The following is a 27,429-nucleotide window of genomic DNA, read 5'->3' as shown; positions in this document are numbered from 1 at the left end:
TATTTCTATTTTGCAAATAAGATCATCTGTACCATTTTTCTAGATTCCATATATATGCATTAATATATGATATTGGTTTTTCTCTTTCTGACTTACTTCACTCTATATGACAGTCTCTAGGTCCATCCACGTCTCTACAAATGACCCAACTTCGTCCCTTGTTACGGCTGAGTAATATTCCATTGTATATACGTACCAAGTCTTCTTTAACAGTTGTTTAATTTATATTAAACATAATTAAAGAAAGTCATCAGTGGAAAAACGATAATCCATAGCATCAACTATATATAAAGCTCCAATGAGCAACATAGTGAGATATACCTCTGAGTTTCAGCATTTCTGACTTTGTACCTCATGTAGGCTTAACACGGTCAGCTTACAGCTGCAGTTATCTGAGGGTATCTGAGGGCAGAGCTATGTCTTTTTCATTTTTTCATAGCACCTACTACCACCTCACACATGATATATTTGTTCATTTATTTGTTTATTGTCTGTCTCCCTCCAATAGATGTAAGGTTCACAAGCAAGGACTTTTTTTGTTTACTGCAGTATCTCCAGGGACTCATATAGTGTCTGGCACATAGTAGGTATTCAATATAGCTTTGTTGAATGAATGAATAAATCTTTGTCTTCCCTAATGTGCAGAGCAGACTTCTCCTCTCTACCTGACTTTTTTTTTAAATAAATTTATTTATTTTATTTATTTTTATTTTTGGCTGTGTTGGGTCTTCGTTGCTGTGCACAGGCTTTCTCTAGTTGCATTGAGTGGGGGCTACTCTTCATTGCGGTGCATGGCCTTCTCATTGCGGTGGCTTCTTTCGTTGCAGAACACAGGCTCTAGGCGTGCGGGCTTCCATAGTTGTGGCTCGAAGGCTCAGTAGCTGTGGCTCGTGGGCTCTAGAGCACAGGATCAGTAGTTGTGGCACACGGGCTTCGTTGCTCCGCAGCACGTGGGATCTTCCCGGACCAGGGCTCGAACCCGTGTCCCCTGCATTGGCAGGCGGATTCTTAACCACTGCGCCACTAGGGAAGCCCCTCTACCTGACTTTTAAATGTTGGACTTTCAAAGAATTCAGGCTCAGTCCTAGGCTCTGTTCTCATACTATACTCTCTCCTAAGTAATCTTACCTCTCCCCATAGCTTCAACTACCCTTTAAAGAAATTACTAGCCATTACCAGCTCCCAAAAAAAATGATGTTTCTGGTTCAAGTTTCACTTTTGGCCTACAGAAACCCACAGACTCCAACTACCTACTAAGCATCTCCATGTGGATGTGTAACAGGCACCTCAACTCATAATGTCTAAATCTAAACTCATTACCTTTCCCCCAAACTTCCTACTTCACCAGTTGTTTGTGTCAGAAACCTTGACGTCTCACTCTCCCTCACTCCCCACATTTAATCAATCACCAATCCTAGTTCAAGACTCTTACTATTCCAGATCTCATTCTCCACACAGCATGTCACTCTCAGCAGAGAGATTCTAAATACTTGAGCAATCAGCAGGAGTGCTGGCTATAGGCAGTGCTGGTGCGTACCATCTGCATATCTGTCCAAGGCCTCTCCCTTCCTAAAACCCTTCAAAAGTTTCTCATTATTCTCAAGATAAAGTTCAGGATTTCCCTGGTGGCGCAGTGGTTAAGAATCTGCCTGCCAACGCGAGGGACACGGGTTTGAGCCCTGGTCCGGGAAGATCTCACATGCCGCGGAGCAACAAAGCCCATGTGCCACAACTACTAAAGCCCGTGCACCTAGAGCCTGTGCTCCACAACAAGAGAAGCCACCACAATGAGAAGCCTGTACACCACAACGAAGAATAGCCCCCGCTCGCCGCAATTAGAGAAAGTCTGTGCACAGCAACGAAGACCCAATGCAGCCAAAAATAAATAAATAAAATAAATAAATTTATTTAAAAAAAAAAAAGTTCAAAGTCCCTACTGTGGCCTGCCAGGCCCAGAACAATCTGCCACCTGCCACCTTTCTGGTCTCATGTCCAGCAACTCCTCCTGCTTCGTGTGACCCTTCTTTGATGTGCCAAGTTTCTTCCCTCCTTTCCACACAGCACAGTGGTTCTCGGCTCTGGCAGCATATTAGGATCACCTAAGGAGCTCTTAAACTGCTGACACGCAGCCTCCAGTATCTCTGTGGGTGAGACCTAGGTATGGGTTTGGGTTTTGGGTTGTTTTTTTTTGTTTTTTCTTTAATTGAGAAATAACATACATATAGTAAAGTACATAAATAAACATAAGGATCAATTTAAAAATATATATATATGTATGTATATATATACGTATATCCATGTAACTTTCACCAAAATCCAGATACAGAACATTCCTAACACTCCAGGAAGACTCCCTCCCCTTGTCCCTCTCCAATCACTACTACCACGACCCCACAGCGGTAACCACTATTCTGACTTTCACCACCATAGATAAGTTTTGCCTTTTTTTTCGACATTTATTAAAATGGAGCATGGGGCTTCCCTGGTGGCACAGTGGTTGAGAGTCCACCTGCCGATGCAGGGGACACGGGTTCGTGCCCCGGTCCGGGAGGATCCCACATGCGGCGGAGCGGCTGGGCCCATGAGCCATGGCCGCTGGGCCTGCGCGTCTGGAGCCTGTGCTCTGCAACGGGAGAGGCCACAACAATGAGAGGCCCGCATACCGCAAAAAAAAAAAAAAAAAAATGGAGCATGGATATTTTTAGGGTACAGTTGCACACAATAAAATGCCCCCATTCTAAGTATACAGTTCTATGTGTTTGACAAACATATGCATTCATATGACCACCACCCTGATTAAGATCTAGAACACCTCCATGGTCTCAAAATGCTCCCACTTGGCTCTTCAGTGCCAACCTTAATCCCCGTCCCCACACAACCACTGATCTGATTTCTATCATTAGAAATTAGTTTTGCCTCTTCTAGAACTTCAAATAAATATAATCACAGCTCTGTACTCTTTTGTGTCTGGCTGCTTTTGTTCAGCATGATTTGAGATTCAACCATGCTGTCACGTGAATCAGTAGTTTGCTCCAATTTATTGCTGAGTAGTATTCCATTGAATGGATATACAATTTGTTTATCCATTAACCAATTTCTAGCTGTTACAAATAAAGGTTATGAACGTTAGTGTATAAGTCTATGTGTGTACACATGTTTTCATTTTTCTTGAGTGAAAATGAGTGTTTTGTTCCTTGAGTTCCACTAGGGGTGGAACTGCTGGGTTAGATGACAGGGGTATGCTTAACTTTTTAAGTAACTGCCAAACTGTTTTCCAAAGCAGTTGTATCACTTTATACTCCCACCAGTAAGCACCAGTATGAAGCACCAGTCCTGTTGCTTCGTATACTCTCTTATACCTGGTGATGATGCTAATGTGAAGCCCAGGTTGAGAACCACCTTGAATTCCTTTTATATGAAAGGCTCTTCTCTTTCTTAACCTGCAAACTCTGACTCATACTGCTAGTCTCAGCTTAAATACTTTTTCTCCAAAGAATCTTCTTTGATTCATCTTCTTTCCCAAACTAGTTTAGGCCCAAATTATATTTTCTCCAAAGTACCCTATATTTTTCATTTACAACACTTTTCACAATTGTAATTATTTGTGTGATACTTTGCTTAATATCTCTCTTCTCCACTAAACTGTAAGCTCCATAGCAGCAGGAATCATGGCTATCTTCTTCGTGGCTGAATCCTAGCTTCTAGCCAAACTCTAGCACCTAGCAAAGTCCCTAGCACAACAGTTGGGCTTCAATAAACATTTGTTGAATAAACAAATGAATGCCCAAAAGAACCTGTTGCATGAAGGAGCAAATTCAGAGATGAACAAATAACAGTCCTTGCTCACAGAAAGTACTAGAATGAGTATAGTATATGAGTTACAAAAACACAAAGTAGAATATGGTAAAGGGTCAAGAGACCAGAGCAACAGGAGACAGCACAGTCTGAACAACAGGTAGAAGGCAGTGGGGGCAGAAGGGAAGGCTACCTAAGCACAGCAACCCAAAAGCAAGGAGCACAGCACCTCACATGGTTTGATTTATTAAAAGAGCCAAAGTCAGAACTTCCCTGGTGGTCCAGTGGTAAGACTCCACGCTCCCAATGCAGGGGGCCCGGGTTCGATCCCTGGTCGGGGAACTAGATCCCGCGTGCATGCCACAACTAAGAGTTCGTATGCTGTAACTAAGAAGTCTGCAGGCCACAACTAAAGATCCCACATGCTGCAACTAAGATCTGGTGCAGCCTAAATAAATAAATAAATAAACAAATAGGCCAAAGTCAAAGGGTTCTTTTTGCCAATCTTGCAAAAGCTCCTGGCATAGAATGGGAGTAACAGATAGTGGGATCTCTCATCATACTCAAACTCTAAATGGCAGAGTTGGAGGAGCTTTGGAGGGCATTAAGGGCCACTGCTCACTTTACAAGTAGAGAAGGAAACTGAGGCCATGAAATGGGGTTGTTTTGCCATAGGTGGGCTGGCAAAATAGTGTTAGAACCAGATTAGAAGCCTCACTAACTTTTTTTTAATTTATTTTATTGAAGTATGGTTGATTTACAATGTTGTGTTGATTTCTACTGTGCAGCAAAGTAATTCAGTTTTACATATATGTAATATTTTTTAATATTCTTTTCCATTACGGTTTATCATAGGATATTGAATATAATTCCCTGTGCTCTACTGTAGGACCTTGTTGTTTATCCATTCTAGATATAATAGTCTGTATCTGCCAACCCCACACTCCCAATCCATCCATCCCCCACCCCCCTCCCACTTGGCACATACAAGTCTGTTCTCTATATCTGTGAGTCTGTTTCTGTTTTATAGATAAGTTCATTTGTGTCATATTTTAGACTCCACATATAAGTGGTATCATATGGTATGTGTCTTTCTCTTTCTGACTTACTTCACTTAGTATGATAACCTCTAGGTCCATCCATGTTGCTGCAAATGGCATTATTTCATTTTTTATGGCTGAGTAGTATTCCATAGTACATGTACACCACATCTTCTTTATCCCTTCCTCTGTCAATGGACATCTAGGTTATTTCCATGTCTTGGCTATTGTGAATAGTGCTGCTATGAACATAGGGGTGCATGTATCTTTTCGAATTATAGTTTTTTTCAAGATATATGCCCAGGAGTGTGATTGCTGGATCACATGGTAGCTCTATTTTTCATTTTTTGAGGACCCTCCAAACTGTTCGCCATAGTGGCTGCACCAACTTACATTCCCAACAACAGTGCAGGAGGGTTCCCTTTTCTCCACACCCTCTTCAGCATTTGTTATTTGTAGTCTTTTTAATGATGGTCATTCTGACTGGTGAGAAGCCTCACAATCTTCTTATACCATGTCTTGTGGCAAGACTATGGTTGGGAGACCCAGATGAGCCTGTGCAACAGGGCTTCTTAGAATGACTAATTCTTACTCTCCAAGGCCAACAAACAGGGGTAGCGGGGAATGGGTTCCATTAGGTTGTGTTTGTCTATTAAGGGCAAATTCAGAAGCCCTAACTGAGCTTGTGCCATTCCCCAAGCAGGGTAAAACATAACTTCCCGGTTTTGCCTTAACTTCTTCAGTGTCTAGCACTAGCCAAAGGCCCCTTCTTCACTAGGACTTAGAAACAAAGTTAAAAAGACACTAGAGGGGCACTCAGTCACCCCTTTGTGTCCCATTTCTACCATCTTCCTCCTCTCAGTATTCTTTTCTTCAAATTTTGATCTCACAAGAAGCATCCTTCCAGAAGATGGTTAATCCTTAAAGTTAGTCCCCACCAAGCAGGCCATGCCCTCAATAACTTGGGCTTCTGGTCCTTCTGGCTGTTCTGACACCTGGTGCCTACTCCTGGGTCTCCTGCAGGGCTTTGGACCCTTGCCCATCTGCTTAACAGCCTATTTGCCTGCACTTTTAAACCTATAACCTTTCTGACTGAATTAGAAGTGTCTGACCCCAAATTCAGTGCTCACATGCTGGCATTTTAACACTCATTTATGACTTTCAAACAGCTATTTGATGAAATAGCTAGCTAAAGGCAGTGGCAGTACAAAGAGAAGTAAGACACACTTTTCTGGCCTCCAGGGTCCCCTCCATTCCTACCCCCTAATTATTAAAATATATACTGAATTACATAAGTGGTAGATGTAGGTCTTTGAATCTGACTTTCTTACACCCTGACTACTCCTAAGGATTAATTTTCTTATCTGAAAAATCAGTAAAGTTCTTTAAAATCAGTAAACCCCTATAAAAATGTCAGTCGTTCATTTGTCAGTTCTCTATTCTTTGCTTTACCTGTGAGTCTCATGTTCCCAACTACAGCAGGAGGAGTCTGATTTTTCCAGTATCCCTTGTGTCTGGCCCTGGGCTAGGCAGCACAGTACCTGGTTCTAGCGACAACTGAAAGGTGCATACAGGTTTGGAAGATTCACTTTCTCAGCTCTGGGGTCCCACACACCACAGGTCTTTACATTCTTTACATTCTAAAGACGTCTGTGCCAAGAAGTGTGACGGTCCCAGAGAAATTCAACACACTCTCGTTCAAAAGCCACCCCAAATTCTCTGATCTGGCGCCTGACCCAAACATTCCTGTGTCCTGGCCAGTACTTGTCAGGGTCTGAGATGGCCAAAAAAATAATTACAAACAACTCAAAACATCTTTCTGCTAGGAAGAGTTTTCTAACAGTGCTGGGGTGGCCATCCAAGGACCAGCCCAGATAGGGACTTGGCGCAGTGCCCTGGGGAGAGGTCCAACCTATTAGTGGACCCTCTAGGATTATACCCTCTGGGTTCAGAAGTGGGGCTGGCTCCCAATAATCAGTGCTTATCACAGCAGCCCCAAGAGCACAGTGATAAAGGCCTTGAAGATATAAACACTGAGGAGCCAGGCACACCACTGCATGGGGTAAAAACAATGTGGATTACAGTTTCCATAGCAACAAGAGGTTCTTCCTCAAGCCTCCCAGGCCCACTGCTGGCTGGCTTACTAGAGAACACATTCCTAGGCTCCAAAAGAGACCAAGACTAGGAGAGAACTTCTCACCATCTTTCTGCCCCATATAAGCCTCCACTCAAACAATACAAGGAAGCTAACTGGGCCCCCTTCTTATTTTCCTGAGAGAAGATAACCAAGAACACCTACTGAAAAACCTGGCACTCAGGATGATCGTTTTAAGAACTAGGTTCGCAGCCCTTCCTTACCCGATGCAGCTCTCAGCTATGGTGGCAGAGCAATTCCCCTGAAGAGCGACTGACTATTAGGAATGAAGTATGCCTGAGCCTCCTTACAGCCCAGGCTCCCTGACCCTGCTCCCTCATCTGCACAAGCCTGATGCGATTTCTGAGGAAAAGCCTCTCTGGCAAAGCACATTCCAGCTCACAGAGAACGGAGTTCAGGTCTCAAAGTCTCTTGCCTGGGTTACTACAATAGCTTCCTCGCTGATCTCCCTGCCTCTGCTCTAGTCTCTCTTAAACTCATCCTCTACCAAAGCAGTCAGTATAATTTTTCTAAAATTCAAATCTGACTAGACCACGGTCCTGAATAAAATCCTTTTCAGGTTCCCATAAAAACCTGTACACAAATGTTCATAGAAGTTTTATGTGTAATGGCCAAAAAATGGAAGCAGGCTATATGTCCTTCAACAGGTGAATGGTTACACTCTAGTACTTACATATTACTCAGCAATAAACAGGAATGAAGTAATGATTCACATACCTTCCCTGGGTGAAGTCCCAGGGAATTATGCTGTGCAAAAAAAGCCAGTTCAAAAAGGTTACAAACTCCACAATTCTATTTATATAACATTTTTTTTTTTTTTTTTTGCAGTACGCGGGCCTCTCACTGTTGTGGCCTCTCCCGTTGCGGAGCACAGGCTCCAGATGTGCAGGCTCAGCGGCCATGGCTCACGGGCCCAGCCGCTCCGCGGCACGTGGGATCCTCCCGAACCGGGGCACGAACCCGTGTCCCCTGCATCGGCAGGCAGACTCTCAACCACTGCACCACCAGGGAAGCCCTATATAACATTTTTTAAAGGGCAGAATTTTAGAAATGGAGGATAGAGGGGTTAGGGACACAGAAGGGCATGGGAGGGAAGGGTGTGATTATAGGACAACATGAGGGAATTCCCTGGCAGTCCAGTGGTTAGGACTTGGCGCTTTCACTGCCAAGGGCCTGGGTCGATCCCTGGTCGGGGAACTAAGAACCCCACAAGCCACTTGGCCGGCTGAAAAAAGAAAAAAAATATAGAAAGATAACATGAATGATCCTTACGGTGTTGGAACAGAACTTGGTACACACACACACACACACAAATACATGTAAAAGTGAGGAAATATGAACAAGATCAGTGGATTGTGTTAATGTCAATATTCTGATTGTGATATTATACTACAGTTTTTCAAAATGTTACTGTGGGGGAAACTACACAAAGTTTCCCAGTGATCTCTATATTATTTCTTTTTTTTTTTTTTTTTTTTGCGGTACGCGGGCCTCTCACTGTTGTGGCCTCTCCTGTTGCGGAGCACAGGCTCTGGACGCGCAGGCTCAGCGGTCATGGCTCACGGACCCAGCCGCTCCGCGGCCTGTGGGATCTTCCCAGACTGGGGCACGAACCCGTGTCCCCTGCATCGGCAGGTGGACTCTCAACCACTGCGCCACCAGGGAAGCCCTTATATTATTTCTTAAAACTGCAGATAAAGCTATAATTATCTCAATAAAAATTCTAATTTAAAAACAAAATACTTTGCAGGGCTCCCAAATTCCTACAACAGTGATTCCTAACTTTTTTTCAATGAGTAATTCAAAAAAGCTCCATATAATAATGGTTGTACTTTTAGTATCCACCAACTGAAAAATGATAGTGGAAATAATATGGATTCATGAGACACCCCTCAAGGACCCTTTTCAGGGCTTCAGATCCCCAAGACTGGAAACCCCTGGCCCATATAATGAATATAAATGAACAAAGCATACAAGGCTTTTCAAGAGGTAGTCCCTTCCGAGTTCTCTAGCCTTACCCCATGCCGCTCACTCACGCATACCCCACGCTCTCACCGCACTAAACCACATGCAATTCCATAAATACACAAGATTCACTTTGCGGCTTTGTACGTGATGTACCCTCTGCCTGCAATATCCTTGCCCCATTCTATGCCTGACTAACTCCTACTCAAGTTTCAAGATTTTACTCAGGCTTTTTCTAATTCCTCCAAAAAGTCTTCTCTGCACCGAAACACCTAGGGTTAGATTAGGAGCCCCTCTTCTGTGCTCTCATATTCCCTGTGCTTCCCTCTATCACACTTAGACCAATTACTCAACCTCTTGATGCCCCATTTCATTTTATTTATTTATTTATTTTTGGCCACACCTCACAGCTTCTGGGATCCTAGTTCCCCAATCAGGGATCAAACCCGGGCCCCCTGGAAGTGCACAGTCCTAACCACTGCACTGCCAGTGAAGTCCCCTCATTTCGTTATCTTAAAATAAATAGAAAATAATATGTACCTATCTCATAAAGTTGTGCAAATTAAATGAGTTAATACATCTAAAGTGCTTCAAACAGAGCATGGCACACAGTAAGCATTTGATTACTACCAAGTTGTTTTTGTTCTAATTGTCTGTCTAACCACTACAGTAAAAGATACAAGCAGGAATCAGTATTTGCATCCATCTCTAGGTCTATGGTAGGAACCTGATCAATATTTGGGAAAAGAATTAAGGGATCTAAGTTTGAGGTGAGGAGGTAGAATTTAAGTCAATGGTAGCACGGGGGATCTAGAAAATTGGGAATTACTACTAAGAGCAAGTATAGGGTAAGTATAGGGTGCAAGCAAGGAATAAGATAGCCATCTCAGAAAGATAAGCACTATTACACATTACTGAGAACTTGGGTGAATAAACACAACTGAGAACTGCTAAATTATACGTATCTCCTAACCTGGCTTTGGCTGTACTCAATTATTATGAAGAACTCCTTTGATTTGTCATTGTAACTTGTTAACATTGAGCTGAAAAAGCTGCTTAACCTTTTGGAGGCACTGTTTCCTCATCTGTAAAATGTGGCATAATAACACAATTTTCTAAGTATTTAAGATTATGCAAGAAAACTACCTAGCCCGTTGATTGAAGTAAAACTAGTTTGGTCTGGATAAATGTTATGTCTTCCCCTTGACTCAAAAACATTTTTTTTCTCTTAAAAGTTTGAAAATATATCCCTTGAATAATAACTACCTAGCTGATGGGAGAATGAGATGTATGTGAAACCGACCTATACAAAGTGCCAGCTTGACAAAGGGTGTAGACGGGTACCTAGAATTACTCTCCCCTCAGCTCCTCATGTTTAATGGAGACTTGCTGGCCCTTCAAGGCCCAGGGAAAGTCCATCTCCACCAGGAAACCTTCTTGAACCACTACAGCCCCTATGAGTCTCCCCTTCTGAGGTCAGAGCACTGAACCCAGTCTGGTCCAGGCACCACCTCATAAGGTTTCTTCTAATCATAATTGAATTATGTCCCCCACGTGGCCTGTTAGCTCCTCTGGAGTGGGACTTGACTGTCTTGCTGCTATCTCCACAAGAACAGAATTAAGGACATTCTAACTGCCTAAGGGAGAAAGGGAGGATGAACATCACAAGAACTATGCAGCAACTTCTACATATGGTGTCTCTTTACAACTCTGTGAAGGTGGTACCTTTATTATCCCCAATATAAGATGAGGAAACTGAGTCCCAGATATACTACATGACTTACTCAAGTCACATAAATGGTGAAAGTAGGGCTGGAACTGGGATACTATCTATCTCCAGAGTCTTCATAATAATAAGTGCCTATTGGTATCTGCCTGGTTACCAACCATATAGCTGATTTGTTAGGCAATTCGGCCACACCAGCCTCCCATCTCAACTCCTCTTTGCTGCCAATTTGGGCCCAAGACAGTTGTTTGACTTTCTTTCTTCCTCTTATTTTGTCCCACATAGGAAATGCGAAGGGAGCTCCCCTGTGTCCCTTCCAGGTTGGAGTATGTGGAAGAAACAGGCTAAAGCAAGGGCTCTTCAGGGGTAATAAAAAGGGAGGCAAATATTCATATCCTATAATATCAGAGCCAGAAAGACTCACTAGTTAAATTCTCTGGTTTTACAGATGAGGATGTTGAACCCTAAAAGGCAAGGTCATTTGCCTAAGGTCACACAGCTGAATGGAGACTGAAACCCTGTCTCCCAGCTCCCAAATTAGCGCTCATTTTGGTCTACCCTGCACCAGGCCATGGAGACAGAACTGGAGTATGAACTGTCAGGCCTGTCACTAAGCAAAAAAGCCAAACACTGTAAACACAGGAAATGGGCTGGGGTGAGGTTCAGAGGGCGTAGCAACCTTTGCCAAGTTAGAAGTGTTCACGGGTTTCCTGTCCACAGCTGTTAACTGTCACAGAAACGCTCCAGAAAGTAATACAAGGCAGAGAAAAAGGAAACGACTGAGGCTTAGAATTGACTATAAATTATTCAGGCCAACCCACTTAGTTTTACAGATTAGGAAGCTAAGACCCTCAAAAAAAGAAAAATGACATGTCCAAACTCACACCATAGAATTTAAGGACCCTTAGAAACCACTTATGTGGTTCAAATCTTTCACTTTAATGATGAGCTGTCTGAGACCCAGAAAGGGAAAGAGGCTTGCCCAGTGTCACACAGCTAGACTGGGTCAGAGGCAGCACTGGAACCCGGGTCTTCTACCTCACAGGTCAGTATGCTTCCCACTAGTTAGAGTGAATAAGATAAAGGGGTTTGCCTCAGATGATCTGAGTGCTGTTTTGGTCTCGGAAAAAATACATGTCAGGAAATTGAAAATAAGCAGAATATACTAACAGCTAATGAAGAATGACAAGGACCATACAGAGCAAGCTTAAAGGAGCCAAAACCAAAGTGGTCTGGTTGCTTAAGACACTTTGGGAAACTAAGAGGCAGAAAAATATTTTGGCTATTCTAGGAACTTAAAATCCAAATAAGAACAAGTAGGGAAGGCAGACAGAAAAGGCCGGAAACCCTAAGGGAAATCCCAAGGTACTGCTTCCTTCTTCCGTCCTAGGCCAAAATATCCAGAAAACATCACCGCAGGAGCAACCCTGGGTTCAGCAGGCCACTATGGGGTACTATAGTAATCAGCAGATTCCCGGGCCCCACATGCCACACAGCTGGCAGGTGTGGTGGGGAACTACATTTACACAATTCCTGGCAGTTCATATATATTCAATCCTCACATCAGCCCTGCATAACAAGGATCATGATTGCCATTTTTTTAAATTTATTTATTTCTTTATTGGCTGAGTTAGGTCTTCGTTGCAGCCCATGGGCTTTCTCTAGTTGTGGTGAGCAGGGGCTACTCTTCATTGCGGTACGCGGGCTTCTCATTGCAGTGGCTTCTTTTGCTGCGGAGCATGGGCTCTAGGCGCTCAGGCTTCAGTAGTTGTGGTGCGCAGGCTTCAGTAGTTGTGGCACACGGGCTCAGTAGTTGTGGCGCACAGGCTTAGTTGCTCTGCAGCATGTGGGATCTTCCCGGACCAGGGATCGAACCTGTGTCCCCTGCATTGGCAGGCGGATTCTTAACCACTGCGCCACCAGGGAAGTCCCATGATTGTCATTTAACAGATGTGGAAACTAGGGTTTAGAGAAGACAAGTCTCTTGTTCACAATCGTAAAGTTAGTATTGTATATGGCAAATACAGTATTCAAACATAAACTCTCATTCCAGAAGTTCTTAGCAAATGCCTGCTGTTCCAATCCTGTGGAACAGGGCTAGGGATACAGTGAGGAAAGAGATATAGTGCCCAGCCTACAGGAGTTCCAATCAGGGATTAGAGAGTTAAGTAATAATTATTATAACAATATAGAACATTTTTGAATGCTTACCATAAGCCAGGTGCTATTCTAAGCTCTCCACATATACTGCTGCATTTAATTCTCACAGTAATTTAGTGAGGTAGTTACTTTTCTTTTTTTTTTTTTTGGCTACACCACGCAGCTTGCAGGATTTTAGCTCCCCAACCAGGGATTACACCCGGGCCACAGCAGTGAAAGCGCTGAGTCCTAACCACTGGACCACCAGGGAATCCCAAGGTAGTTACTATTATTCTCCTCATGTACAGGTAGGAAACTAAGGCACAGAGAGATTAAGTAACTTGCTCAAGAGCACACAGCCAGTAAGTTGTAAAGGTAAGGATTCAAACCCAGGTAGCTTGACTCTAGAGCCTATACTCTTTTCTTTTTTTTTTTTTTAATTTACACACGTATAGTTTATTTATAATGTTGCATTAATTTTACTTTACAGCTAATTGATTCAGTTATATATACACTCTTTTTCACATTCTTTTCAATTATGGTTTATCACAGAATATTGAATATAGTTCCCTGGGCTATACAGTAGGGCCTTGTCGTTTATCCATATAATAGTTTGCATCTGCTAATCCCAAACTTCCAAGCCATCCCTCTCCCACACCCACCACCCCTTGGCAACCACAAATCTATTCTCTATGTCTGTGTGTCTGTTTTGTATATAAGTTCACTTGTGTCATATTTTAGATTCCACATATAAGTGATATCATATGGTATTTGTCTTTCTCTTTCTGACTTACCTCAGTATGATAATCTCTAGGTCCATCCATGTTGTTGTAAATGGCGTTATTTCATTCTTTTTTATGGCTGAGTAATATTCCATTGTATATATGTACCACATCTTTATCCATCCATCTTTTGATGGACATTTAGGTTGTTTCAATGTCTTGGCTATTGTGCATACTGCTACTATGAACATAGGGGTGCATTATTTTTTGAATTATAGTTTTATCTGGATATATTCCCAGGAGTGAGATTGCTGGATCATACAGCAACTCTGTTTTTAGTTTTTTAAGAAACCTCCATACTGTTTTTCATAGTGGCTGCACCAATTTACATTTCCACCAACAGTGTAGGAGGGTTCCCTCTTTAGAGCTTATACTCTTTTTAAAAAAATATTTATTTTATTTATTTATTTATCTATCTATTTATTTATTTATTTGGCTGTGTTGGGTCTTAGTTGCAGCACACGGGATATTCGTTGAGGCATGAGGGATCTTTCGTTGCGACATGCGGGCTCTTCGTTATGGTTGTGGCGTGCGGGTTTTCTCTTTAGTTGTGGCACGTGGGCTCTATAGTTTTGCAGCACGCGGGCTCTCTAGTTGAGACCTGCAAGCTCAGTAATTGTGGCACGCGGGCTTAGTTGCCCCTTGGCACGTAGGATCTTAGTTCCCCAACCAGGGATCGAACCCATGTCCCCTGCATTGGAAGGCGGATTCTTTACCACTGGACCACCAGGGAAGCCCCAGAGCCTATACTCTTAATAGCCACTTCCAAACAGGCAATGGCAAGACACTCTGGTGAGGGCTCTGATAGAGGGAGGCCGGAGGCAATGGAGGGCCTTGCTGGGACAACTGTAATGAAGAATGACTATCTAGAGGCTAGAAAGCACAGAAAGGTCAGAGGAACCTGAGCATCGAGGACTGGGCTACGATAGTTGATTGCTCCAGAGACAGGAAGTCTCTGGTGAGAAAAGATGAAAGGGTGACCAGAGTCATTTTCCTCTTCTGCTCTGATCAGGGCACCATTACCTCTGTTGTGCAGAGCTTTCTCATCCAACATCTCACCAATCCTCACTACAGTCAAGGGAATCAGGCAGGGCAGAGACTCCCAATTCCCACTTGACAAATGAGAAAAATGAGACCAATAGAGCAGCAGTGATTTGTCCTAGATATGAGGTGGCGGCAGAAGAAAGTCAAGTCTCTTGACTTCTGCTCTTTCTACTAATCTACTCTGACTCTAGATCACAAAAAGGAAAATTCAAAACATTGTATTTAGGAAGAGTTTAAAACTCTAGATTTCTCTGACCATTCTCTTTTCATTTTACCACCACTCCCACCACTCCACCACCTCCACCCCGCACCATACATGCACACAGAGTTCTTAAACTCTGCTTACATATACCCATGCTCCCTCCCTTGATGCCTGAAAGTCAGCGATTCAATCAGTGAGTTAATCAACCACAAAGCCTTGGCTGCTATTAGACACCATGTCCTCAGGGAAACATTCCCCTCCACCAGCTCTTCCTCAGCATACAGATCTTTAAATAGCAATTAAAGAAAAGAGAGGAATGCTGAAAAAGGAAAGGTCAGGGAGAAACACCCTATGAGGGGAGAACATCTCAAACGATTCTAAAGTCTGCACAGAGACATCATATTTAGCCCCAGCCTGAGGTCCACCCACAAAATCAACTCAGTTGGGATCTTGAATTTTTAATAAGGAAAAGTACTAAAACTCCATCATTAAATCATTCATTCTTTCTTTCTTTCTTTATGATTGATGTTTACCTTGCATACAACTTAGGTGTTAGAGCCACACGCACTCACACACACACAACCTCTGCCTTCAAAAAGCTTAACTTTTAGTTTATGCTCCATTGTTGTAGATGAAGCCATTTTTTACTAATTCATTTGCTTCTATCATTTATGTGAGTTTTATATATACAAGTGATAATTTGTGTTTTTCAAGTCTTAGTAATATGACTATGGGAGTTACACGGAGAGGAAGAATGAAGGAAAGGCGTGTTTGTTCTTTGATATATTTTTTCATCTATTCCAGAAGATTTTCTTCTTAGAAACTTGAGTTGGCCTGAGGCTCTTTTGGAAAGAGCTCTGTTCAGCAGTAAATAATCTTTTTTTTCCCCTTTAATTAATTAATTGGCTGTGTTGGGTCTTCATTGCTGCACGCGGGCTTTCTCTAGCTGCAGCGAGTGAGGGCTACTCTTTGTTGCAGTGAGCAGGCTTCTCATTGAGGAGGCTTCTCTTGTTGCGGAGCACAGGCTCTAGGCATGCGGGCTTCAGTAGTTATGGCACACAGACTCAGTAGTTGTGGCTCGTGGGCTCTAGAGCAGAGGCTCAGTAGTTGTGGTGCACGGGCTTAGTTGCTCCATGGCATGTGGGATCTTCCCAGACCAGAGCTCGAACCCATGTCCCCTGCATTGGCAGGCCGATTCTTAACCACTACGCCACCAGGGAAGTCCCAATAATCTCTTTTTATTAAAAAAAAAATCAATAGCTTTACCAGAAAAACAAAAACAAAACCTTACCTTCTAGTGGAGAAGGCAGGCAATCAGGATACAAGGAAAGAGCTATAATCAAGGGATATACCACGTTCTGTGGAAGCAAGATGACTAATTCTCCTTTAAGGGTCAGGGAAAGACTTCCCAGAGAAGATTGGCTTGGCCATTGGCTTGGCCTTAGAGAATATGGAACATCTAGATGCTAGAATGCTGAGCCTGCACAGACAGGGCAGAAGAGGTCTCTAAGGGCAGACTAAACAGCCCTAGGTTGGGAATTTCCTGGCAGTGGTTAGGACTCTGTGCTTCCACTTCTGAGGGCCCGGGTTTGATCCCCTGTCTGGGAACTAAGATCCCGCAAGCTCCTTGGCACGGCCATAAAAAAAAAAAAGAGTAGTCCTAGGTTCCTAGCAGAGGAGTTGCCTTGGGATAAAAGAAATATGTCATGGCCCTGGTTGTTTCAAAAATTATATTACCCCTCTGGGGCATCTGCTCCAGGTAAAGTTCATCAGACTCTGTAACGGACCAAACTCTACCTGCACTCAAACAGACCCAAAGCTCTGAGCATAAGCTCTGAGACTCTACAAGAGACTTCTCTATCTTGCCCTCACACACTTCTTCCTGTCTTGCACACAGCCTCCCACAGCAACCAGAGCCCTTATCTCCCAAAGAGCTCTGCTGGTGGATACCACCATTAATTGTCTTAAGACTTAAAGCCAGACAAAATGAGAAACAGTTCAGTTCAAATGCAACCATTAGTGCTTTAACCTTGAGCGAGCCAAAGATGAAGACAAAAGTCCTTTTAATGCACAAACACAGAGCAAAGCAAACAGCTCATATCAAACTAAAGTCCATTCAGTGGAAGCTGCAAATTCGGTAGTCCCTGCCACCCTACCCACCTGTCACCAAACCCATGTTCCAGCTAGGCCCAGCCTAGGCACACAGCACAAGCAGCACAGGAAAGAAGGGTAGGGGAGCAGGTACTCAGACCCTTACCTGAAACACTATCCAAATGGAAGAGAGCAGCTGCACCCTTCCCATGCCCCATCCCGACCCCACAGAATGCCAGCCCAGCCTGGCCCCTGTGGGACTTGAAAATCCGCAAAGAAGCTGGCAATGTGCCACCTGAGCACCACAGACCACACTTCTCAGGAAATGCGGGCTACTTTTGCAGCCCACATGACAGGACTGCCACACGCAATCTAGATACTAATGGCTATTTAAGGAGAGCTGCTCTGAAATAGAGAAAGTGGGTTGAAGTTTGGTGACCAACTTGATCATATTCTACGCCCATTCTCACCTCCATGCAGTCCCCAATATCAAATCCTACCATACCTTCAAGCCCAATCCACATACTGCCTCCTCTGAGAACAGCTTCCAGCCTCCTGCAGTCCTCAATGATCACCCTATTTCATTCAGACAACATTTATTCACTCAGAAAATATGTAGCAATGCTTTTTCTATGGCAGCCCTCTTTGCTGTGGTACTGCTGCATTCCCCTCACTGGAACTCAAATTCTTTGACAAGGCTGCCCAAGTCCTACACATCTACTGCCTAACCCCACCAAGAGTTTCCTCTGCATGCAACAAATCTATTATACTAGATGGTTTAACGTGGACACATCCTACCTCAAGAGCCCACTGCCAATTCTCCTCCCTCTAATTCAGCCTGCACTTCCCGATCAGATCTTGTTTACCACCACTTTATGCAGGCTCACCACGGTGATGACTCTTCACTACCTAGAGCAAAGGTCTTCAAAGTACAGACGACAATCCCTGAGTTAATAGATCAGATTTTTTTTTTAATTTATCAGAGTCCATCAGTAAGGGCATACACTGTTTTACGGAAGTTTCATTTCATTTAAAGAATAACAACAATAATTATAGCAGCTAACATTTATGTGGTACTATGTGTCAGGCACTATTCAAGCACTTTCTATTTGTTATCGCATTCGTCCTCACAACAGCCTTACAAGGTATCATTATTATCATCTCCATTTTTCAGATCAAGAAGCTAAGGCACAGAGAAATAAACTAAGTGGTGGCACTTAGAGACAGGTAGTCTGGCTCCAGAGTTCAAGCCCCTAGCTACTGTACTACACAATAGAGTACAAAAAGGGCTTTTAGGGCTTTCCTGGTGGCGCAGTGGTTGAGAGTCCGCCTGCTGATGCAAGGGACACGGGTTCGTGCCCTGGTTCGGGAAGATACCACATGCCGCGGAGCGGCTGGGCCCGTGAGCCATGGCCGCTGAGCCTGCGTGTCCGGAGCCTGTGCTCCGCAACGGGAGAGGCCACAACAGTGAGAGGCCCACGTACCGCAAAAAAAAAAAAAAGGGGGGGCTTTTAAATACATATATATACACCAGTATAGAGAGCTCAAAAAAAACCTTCCCATGATAACATCTCTTTTATTTTTTTTAATATTTATTTATTTATTTTGGCTGTACCAAGTCTTAGTTGCGGCATGTGGATCTTTTTAGTTGCAGCATGCGGACTCTTAGTTGTGGCATGCACACAGGATCTAGTTCCCTGGCCAGGGATCGAACCCATGCCCCCTGAATTAGAAGCACGGAGTCTTACCCACTGGACCATCAGAGAAGTCCCCAACCTCTCTTTTAAATAAAGCCTAAACTTCTGTCTCTTTAGCTTTACTTCTTACTGCTTCTTCCATATGCCCTCCATTCCCACCAGACTGACATACTCATGGGACCTGAACCTTCCCATCCCCCCTCTTCCCATCACCCTTCTTCCACTCTTCCCTTCCCCCAAATCCTAATCAACCTTTCAGGCTTAGCTCCTCTAGGAAGGCTCCTGGAAAAGGGGAGGAGGGAATTACCACTGGTTTTATGCCCACGATGCATCAGACACTATGCGGGTGCCTTAGACACATTACCCTCATGCGATCTTCACAACCCTGTAAGGCTGCTATCACTATGCCTGCTTCACAGAAAAGAAGAAAGTAGTTCAGAGGGTTAACTTGTCAATGGCCCACAATACTAAAGCACACACTCTTTCCACTATACCTTCTAAGTCCCTTATGACTTCTTCCCCATGTTTAAATAATTACAGGTATACTATTTGATTTTGTATTTTATTAAAAACTGTCTCATATTATTTTCCTGTTTATATATGTGTCTTATCTCTCCAGCTGAACTCTGAGCCTCTCAGCCCAAGGACTTCCTCTATTGCACCTAACACATAGCTAAGCACACAATGGCTACAGAATTTTACCAAACCAAAGCAACATGTTGGCCTTAGCTAGAAGAGAGAATTCTTGTGTTCTGGGTAAAGCTGCTGAACATCTGTGCCTTAACCACACATAACTATTAATTAATTTCTTCTAGAGCTAAGGAAAAAGTTCTCTTAACCAAGAAAATCACATAGTGAAGTCTATGAGTCACTTCTGTCAGCAATAACATGAAGATACCAGAAAACAAGTAGCAAAAAAAGAATTACAGTGGGTGGAGTGTTTTTTCCCTTCCCACTTTGTAGGGAACACAATTGGGATGATGCTCTCTAACGGGTGCACACAGCTTCAGCTATGGAATGAGGGAATCCCAAAGGAAAGGCCAGCAAAACCCAACCAATCCTAAAGTTGCTCACAGAAGGCCCCCAGAGGGCTCAGAAGAATATAGTAGCAAACTACTGGCCAAGGAAGCAGAGAATGTGGGCTCCAGTTCTGGTTCATTCATTTATTCAACAACACTTGTTGAAAGTACTGAGGATACCAGTCAATCTAGTGTGTAATCCAGACAAGCAAGTTACTTAACTTTTCTGGACCTCTAAAAAGAGCTTAATAAGCACTTTCTTGCCCATTTCACAAGCTGTTGAGAGGGTCAAATAAGAAAAGGACAGATCAACATCATGGACAAAGTATAAGCCTGTGGGATTTTTTTAATTGTGGTAAAGCACACATAACATAAGTGGCTCTATTTTATATCTGTATTTCTCTGGCCTAAGGGCAGAGCAGTGGTGGGCAGAAATGCAGAAATGAGATCAGCGGTAACCTCAACTTCGTCACAGTCACCCACTCTCCTGACCCCTTGTTGGGCCTGTAAGATTTCCAGGAATCACTGCACAAAGTCAGTTCTAGAATTTTCAGGAATGGAAAGGTCTAAAAGACTCATAGAATCTCAGAGCTAGAAGGGCCTTTCGGATGAAACTCATCGTGACCCACATCCATGTCTCATCTTTCTTCCAGCTTATCACCAGATAACTGTGATGGCACTGCCTATCTTCTGAGAGCCTCAGATATCAAACAGCATTTTATAAGCCAGGTTATCTAGTTTCAATAACTATATTTATTGTCCTATTGCCATGTCTGAGTCTTTAGAAAATTCTTGTCTAAACATTCTGTGTAGGGAGATTGGTTCAAGATGGCGGAGTAGAAGGACATGCACTCACTCCCTCTTGTGAGAGCACCAGAATCACAACCAACTGCTGAACAATCATCAACAGGAAGGCACTGGAACTCACCAAAAAAGATACCCCACATCCAAAGACAAAGGAGAAACCGCAATGAGACGGTAGGAGGGTCACGATCACAATAAAATCAAATCCCATAACGTCTGGGTGGGTAACTCACAAACTGGAGAACATTTATACCACAGAAGTCCACCCACTGGAGGGAAGGTTCTGAGCCCCATGTCAGGCTTCCCAACCTGGGGGTCCGGCAATGAGAGGAGGAATTCCCAGAGAATCAGACTTTGAAGGCTAGCAGGACTTGACTGCAGGACTTCAACAGGACAGGGGGAAACAGAGACTCCACTCTTGGAAGGCACACACAAAGTAGTGTACGCATCGGGACCCAGGGGACGGAGCAGTGACCCCATAGGAGACTGAACCAGACCTACCTGCTAGTACTGGAGGGTCTCCTGCAGAGGTGGGGGTGGCTGTGGCTTACCATGGGGACAAGGACACTGGCAGCAGAAGTTCTGGGAAGTACTCCTTGGCATGAGCCCTCCCAGAGTCTGCCATTAGGCCCACCAAAGAGGCAGGTAGCCTCCAGTGCTGGGTTGCCTCAGGCCAAACAACCAACAGGGAGGGAACCCAGCCCCATCCATCAGCAGACAAGTGGATTAAAGTTTTATTGAGTTCTGCCCACCAGAGCAACACACAGCTCCACCCACGACCAGAGGCTTGCACAAGCCTCTTAAATATCCTCATCCACCAGAGGGCAGACAGAAGAAGCAAGAACTACAATCCTGCAGCCTGTGGAAGGAAAACCACTTTCACAGAAAGATAGACAAAATAAAAAGGTAGAGGACTTTATACCAGATGAAGGAACAAGATAAAGCCCCAGAAAAACAACTAAATGAAATAGAGATAGGCAACCTTCCAGAAAAAGAATTCATAATAATGATAGTGAAGTTGATCCAGGACCTCAGACAAAGAATGGAGACAAAGATCCAGAAGACACAAGAAATGTTTAACAAAGACCTAGAAGAATTAAAGAACAAACACCTAAAAGAATGAAAGAGCAAAGAAAAACAGAGAGGAACAATACAATAACTGAAATGAAAAATACACTAGAAGGAATCAATAACAGAATAACTGAAGCAGAAGAACGGATAAGTGACCTGGAAGACAGAATGGTGGAATTCACTGCCGTAGAACAGAATAAAGAAAAAAGAATGAAAAGAAATGAAGACCGTTTAAGAGACCTCTGGGAAAACATTAAACACAACAACATTCGCATTATAGGGGTCCCAGAAGGAGAAGAGAGAGAGAAAGGACCTGAGAAAATATTTGAAGAGATTATAGTCGAAAACTTCCCTAATATGGGAAAGGAAATAGCCACTCAAGTCCAGGAAGCGCAGAGAGTCCCAGGCAGGATAAACACAGGAGAAACACACCAAGACACATAGTAATCAAACTGACAAAAATTAAAGACAAAAATTATTGAAAGCAACAAGGGAAAAATGACAAATAACATACAAGGGAACTCCCATAAGGTTAACAGCTGATCTCTCAGCAGAAACTCTACAAGCTAGTAGGGAGTGGCATGACATATTTAAAGTGATGAAAGGAAAGAAACTACAACCAAGATTACCCGACCCAGCAAGGATCTCATTCAGATTCATGGAGACATCAAAAGCTTTACAGACAAGCAAAAGCTAAGAGAATTCAGCACCACCAAATCAGCTCTATAACAAATGCTAAAGGAACTTCTCTAAGTGGGAAACACAAGAGAAAAAAAGGACCTACAAAGACAAACCCATAACAATTAAGAAAATGGTAACAGGAACATACATATCGATAATTACCTTAAACGTGAATGGATTAAATGCTCCAACCAAAAGACACAGGCTCCCTGAATGGATACAAAAACAAGACTCATATATATGCTGTCTACAAGAGACCCACTTCAGACTGAGGGACACATACAGACTGAAAGTGAGGGGATGGAAAAAGATATTCCATGCAAATGTAAATAAAAAGAAAGCCAGAGTAGCAATTCTCATAATAGACAAAAAATAGACTTTAAAATAAAGACTATTACAAAAGACAAAGGACATTACATAATGATGAAGGGATCAATCCAAGAAGAAGATATAACAATTATAAATATATATGCACCCAACATAGGAACATCTCAATACATAAGGCAACTGCTAACAGTTATAAAAGAGGAATTCGGGGCTTCCCTGGTGGCGCAGTGGCTGAGAGTCCGCCTGCCGATGCAGGGGACGCAGGTTTGTGCCCCGGTCCGGGAAGATCCCACATGCCACGGAGCAGCTGGGCCCGTGAGCCATGGCCGCTGAGCCTGCGCGTCCGGAACCTGTGCTCCGCAACGGGAGAGGCCACAACGGTGAGAGGCCTGCATACCGCAAAAAAAAAAAAAAAGAGGAATTCGACAGTAACACAATAAAAGTGGGGGACTTTAACACCTCACTTACACCAATGGACACATCATCCAGACAGAAAATTACAAAGGAAACACAAGCTCTAAGTGACACAATAGAACAGATAGATTTAATTGATATTTATAGGACATTCCATCCAAAAACAGCAGATTACACTTTCTTCTCAAGTGCACATGGAATATTCTCCAGGGCAGATCACATCTTGGGTCAAAAATCAAGCCACGGTAAATTTAAGAAACTTGAAATCGTATCAAGCATCTTTTCCGAGCACAACACTATGAGATTAGAAATCAATTCCAGGATAAAAAATGTAAAAAACACAAACACATGGAAGCTAAACAATACGTTACTAAATAACCAAGAGATCACTGAAGAAATCAAAGAGGAAATCAAAAACTACCTAGAGATGAATGACAATGAAAACACAACGATCCAAAACCTTTGGGAGGGGGCTTCCCTGGTGGCGCAGTGGTTGAGAGTCCGCCTGCAGATGCAGGGGACACGGGCTCGTGCCCCGCTCCGGGAAGATCCCACATGCCGCGGAGCGGCTGCGCGTGAGCCATGGCCGCTGAGCCTGCGCGTCCGGAGCCTGTGCTCCGCAACGGGAGAGGCCACAACAGTGAGAGGCCCGCGTACCTCTAAAAAAAAAAACAAAAACAAAAACAAACAAACAAAACCTTTGGGAGGCAGCAAAAGCAGTTCTAAGAGGGAAGTTTATAGCAATACAAGCCTCCTCAAGAAACAAGAAAAATCTCAAATAAACGATCTAACCTTACACCTAAAGGAACTAGAGAAAAAAGAACAAACAAAACCCAAAGTTAGTAGAAGGAAAGAAATCATAAAAATCAGAGCAGAAATAAATGAAAAAGAAACAAAGAAAACAATAGCAAAGATCTAAAAGCTAGTTGTTTGAGAAGATAAACAAAATTGATAAACCGTCAGCCAGATTCATCAAGAAAAAGAGGGAGAAGATTCAAATCAATAAATTTAGAAATGAAAAAGGAGAAGTTACAATGGACACCGTAGAAATACAAAGCATCATAAGAGACTACTACAAGCAACTTTATGCCAATAAAATGGACAACCTGGAAGAAATGGACAAATTCTTAGCAAGATATAACCTTCCAAGACTGAACCAGGAAGAAATAGAAAATATGAACAGACCAATCACAAGTAATGAAATTGAAACTGTGATTAAAAATCTTACAACAAACAAAAGTCCAGGACCAGATGGCTTCACAGGTGAATTCTATCAAACATTTAGAGAAGACCTAACACCCATCCTTCTCAAACTCTTCCAAAAATTTTCAGAGGAAGGAACACTCCCAAACTCCTTCTATGAGTCCACCATGACCTGGATTCCAAAACCAGACAAAGATACTTCAAAAAAAGAAAATTACAGACCAATATCACTGCTGACTGTAGATGCAAAAATCCTCAACAAAATACCAGCAAACAGAACCCAACAACACATTAAAAGGATCATACACCATGATCAAGTGGGATTTATCCCAGGGATGCAAGGATTCTTCAATATACGCAAATCAATCAATGTGATAAACCATATTAACAAATTGAAGAAGAAAAACCATATGATCATCTCAATAGATGCAGAAAAAGCTTTTGACAAAATTCAACACCCATTTATGATAAAAACTCTCCAGAAAGTGGGCATAGAGGGAACCTATCTCAACATAATAAAGGCCATATATGACAGACCCACAGCAAACATCATTCTAATGGTGAAAAACTGAAACCATTACCTCTAAGATCAGGAACAAGACAAGGTTGTCCACTCTCACCACTATTTTTCAACATAGTTTTGGAAGTCCTAGCCATGGCAGTCAGAGAAGAAAAAGAAATAAAAGGAATACAAATTGGAAAAGAAGAAGTAAAACTGTGACTGTTTGCAGATGACATGATACCATACATAGAGAATCCTAAAGATGCCCCCAGAAAACTACTAGAGCTAATCAGTGAATTTGGTAAAGTTGCAGGCTACAAAATTAATGCACAGAAATCTCTTGCATTCCTATACACTAACAACAAAAGATAAGAAAGAGAAATTAAGGAAACAATCTCATTCACCACTGCAACAAAAAGAATAAAATACCAAGGAATAAGCCTACCTAAGGAGGTAAAAGACCTGTACTCAGAAAACTATAAGACACTGATGAAAGAAATCAAAGATGACACAAACAGATGGAGAGATATACCATATTCTTGTATTGGAAGAATCAACATTGTGAAAACGACTATACTACCCAAAGCAATCTACAGATTCGATGCAATCCTTATCAAACTACCAATGGCATTTTTCACAGAACTAGAGCAAAAAATTTCACAATTTGTATGGAAACACAAAAGACCCTGAATAGCTAAAGCAATCTTGAGAAAGAAAAACGGAGCTGGAGGAATCAGACTGCCTGACTTCAGACTATACTACAAAGCTACAGTCATCAAGACAATATGGTACTGGCACAAAAACAGAAATACAGATCAATGAAACAGGATAGAAAGCCCAGAGATAAACCCACGCACCTATGTTCAACTAATCTATGAAAAAGGAGGCAAGGATATACAATGGAGAAAAAACAGTCTCTTCAATTAGTGGTGCTGGGAAAACTGGACAGCTACATGTAAAAGAATGAAATTAGAACACACCCTAACACCATACACAAAAATAAACTCAACATGGATTAGAGACGTAAATTTAAGACCAGACACTATAAAACTCTTAGAGGAAAACATAGGCAGAACACTCTATGACATAAATCACGACAAGATTTTTTTGGATCCACCTCCTAGAGTAATGGAAATAAAAACAAAAATAAACAAATGGGACCTAATGAAACTTCAAAGCTTTTGCAAAGCAAAGGAAACTACAAACAAGACAAAAAGGCAACCCTCAGAATGGGAGAAAATATTTGCAAATGAATCAACGGACAAAGGATTAATCTCCAAAATATATAAACAGCTCATGCAGCTCAATATTAAGAAAACAAACAACCCAATCAGAAAATGGGCAGAAGACCTAAATAGACATTTCTCCAAAGAAGACATACAGATAGCCAAGAAGCACATGAAAAGCTGCTCAACATCACTAATTATTAGAGAAATGCAAATCAAAACTACAGTGAGGTATCACCTCACACCAGTTAGAATCGGCATCATCAGAAAATCTACAAACAGTAAACGCTGGAGAGAGTGTGGAGAAAAGGGAACACTTTTGCACTGTTGGTGGGAATGTAAATTGATACAGCCACTATGGAGAACAGTATGGAGGTTCCTTAAAAAACTAAAAATAGAACTACCATATGACCCAGAAATCCCACTACTGGGAATATGCCCAGAGAAAACCATAATTCAAAAAGACATATGTACCCCAATATTCATTGCAGCACTATTTACAATAGCCAGGTCATGGAAGCAACCTAAATGCCCATCGACAGACGAATGAATAAAGAAGACGTGGTAAATATATACAATGGAATATTACTCAGCTATAAAACGGAACGAAATTGGGTCATTTGTAGAGGCGTGGATGGACCTAGAGACTGTCATACAGAGAGAAGTAAGTCAGAAAGAGAAAAACAAATATCGTATATTAACGCATATATGTGGAACCTAGAAAAATGGTACAGATGAACCAGTTTGCACGGTAGAAATTGAGACACAGATGTAGAGAATAAACGTATGGACACCAGCGGGGGAAAGTGGGGTGGGGGGTGGGAGTGTGGGTGTGATGAATTGGGAGATTGGGATTGACATGTACACACTGATGTGTATAAAATAGATAACTAATAAGAACCTGTTGTATAAAAAATAAAATTTAAAAAAAAAAGGAAAATAGTCAAGCAAGACCAAACAACAACATTCTGTGTAGGACCCAGTTACATGCTAGTGAAAAATAAAGCTCCTGTACCCAACTTGGACCCAAACATAAAAGGAAAGCAGTACCTTCCAGAAGCTAGTATGGTGCTAGTACAGATATTTAGTAAGAATCAGTCCCTCAATGAAGGAAAGGGTTTCAAGATCCAGGTTCAGATGACATGGTCCAGTTGCCCCTTCTCACATCTTCTAATGCCAACCTTAGTCATTCTGGATGGTGGTCTCATTAAGAAATTCAGCACTTCCTCCCTGTGGCCCTAGGTAGCTAGTCTCTGTTTAACAGTTGTAAAGTCAAAGCACTCCTATCTCTGCATGGCCCACTCCAGTGATAGGGAGTTACAGTAGTTTGGAAAATCTTCCTTGTTTATTAGCAGGGGATCAGATTAAACAACAATCCAAACTACTTTAGTTAGAGAAAAACTGCCATTTTAAAAGTTGTCAGCCCCTCTCTGTCTTAGAAATATCAAGTCATCTTGGCACAGACTATTGTTCTTAAGGGGTTTTTTAACCCCCCTTTAATTATATAAATATAAAGCAAGCAGGCACACATTATCCCTGGGGAAAA

General features: G+C 42.5%; 1 protein-coding gene across 4 annotated transcripts in view; it reads right to left on the bottom strand.

Moving 5' to 3' along the window:
* The window catches only part of STIM1 (stromal interaction molecule 1), a 190,742-nt gene that overhangs the window by 94,246 nt on the left and 69,067 nt on the right, over positions 1 to 27,429 (bottom strand). Inside the window, exon 1 of one of the 4 annotated variants that reach the window (XM_032639352.1) lies at positions 17,106 to 17,172. The exons of the other annotated variants lie outside the window; for them this stretch is intronic. Within the exon in view, the coding sequence (XP_032495243.1) occupies positions 17,106 to 17,157 (52 nt within the window). The 5' untranslated portion in view covers positions 17,158 to 17,172. Of the gene's footprint in view, positions 1 to 17,105; positions 17,173 to 27,429 lie in introns of those variants that run through there. 4 annotated transcript variants of the gene reach the window in all.

Source organism: Phocoena sinus, chromosome 8, assembly GCF_008692025.1.
Source record: "Phocoena sinus isolate mPhoSin1 chromosome 8, mPhoSin1.pri, whole genome shotgun sequence".
Lineage (NCBI taxonomy): Eukaryota > Metazoa > Chordata > Mammalia > Artiodactyla > Phocoenidae > Phocoena > Phocoena sinus.
The sequence above is the reverse complement of the archived record's forward strand: the minus strand, read 5'-3'. Positions and strand labels throughout refer to the sequence as shown.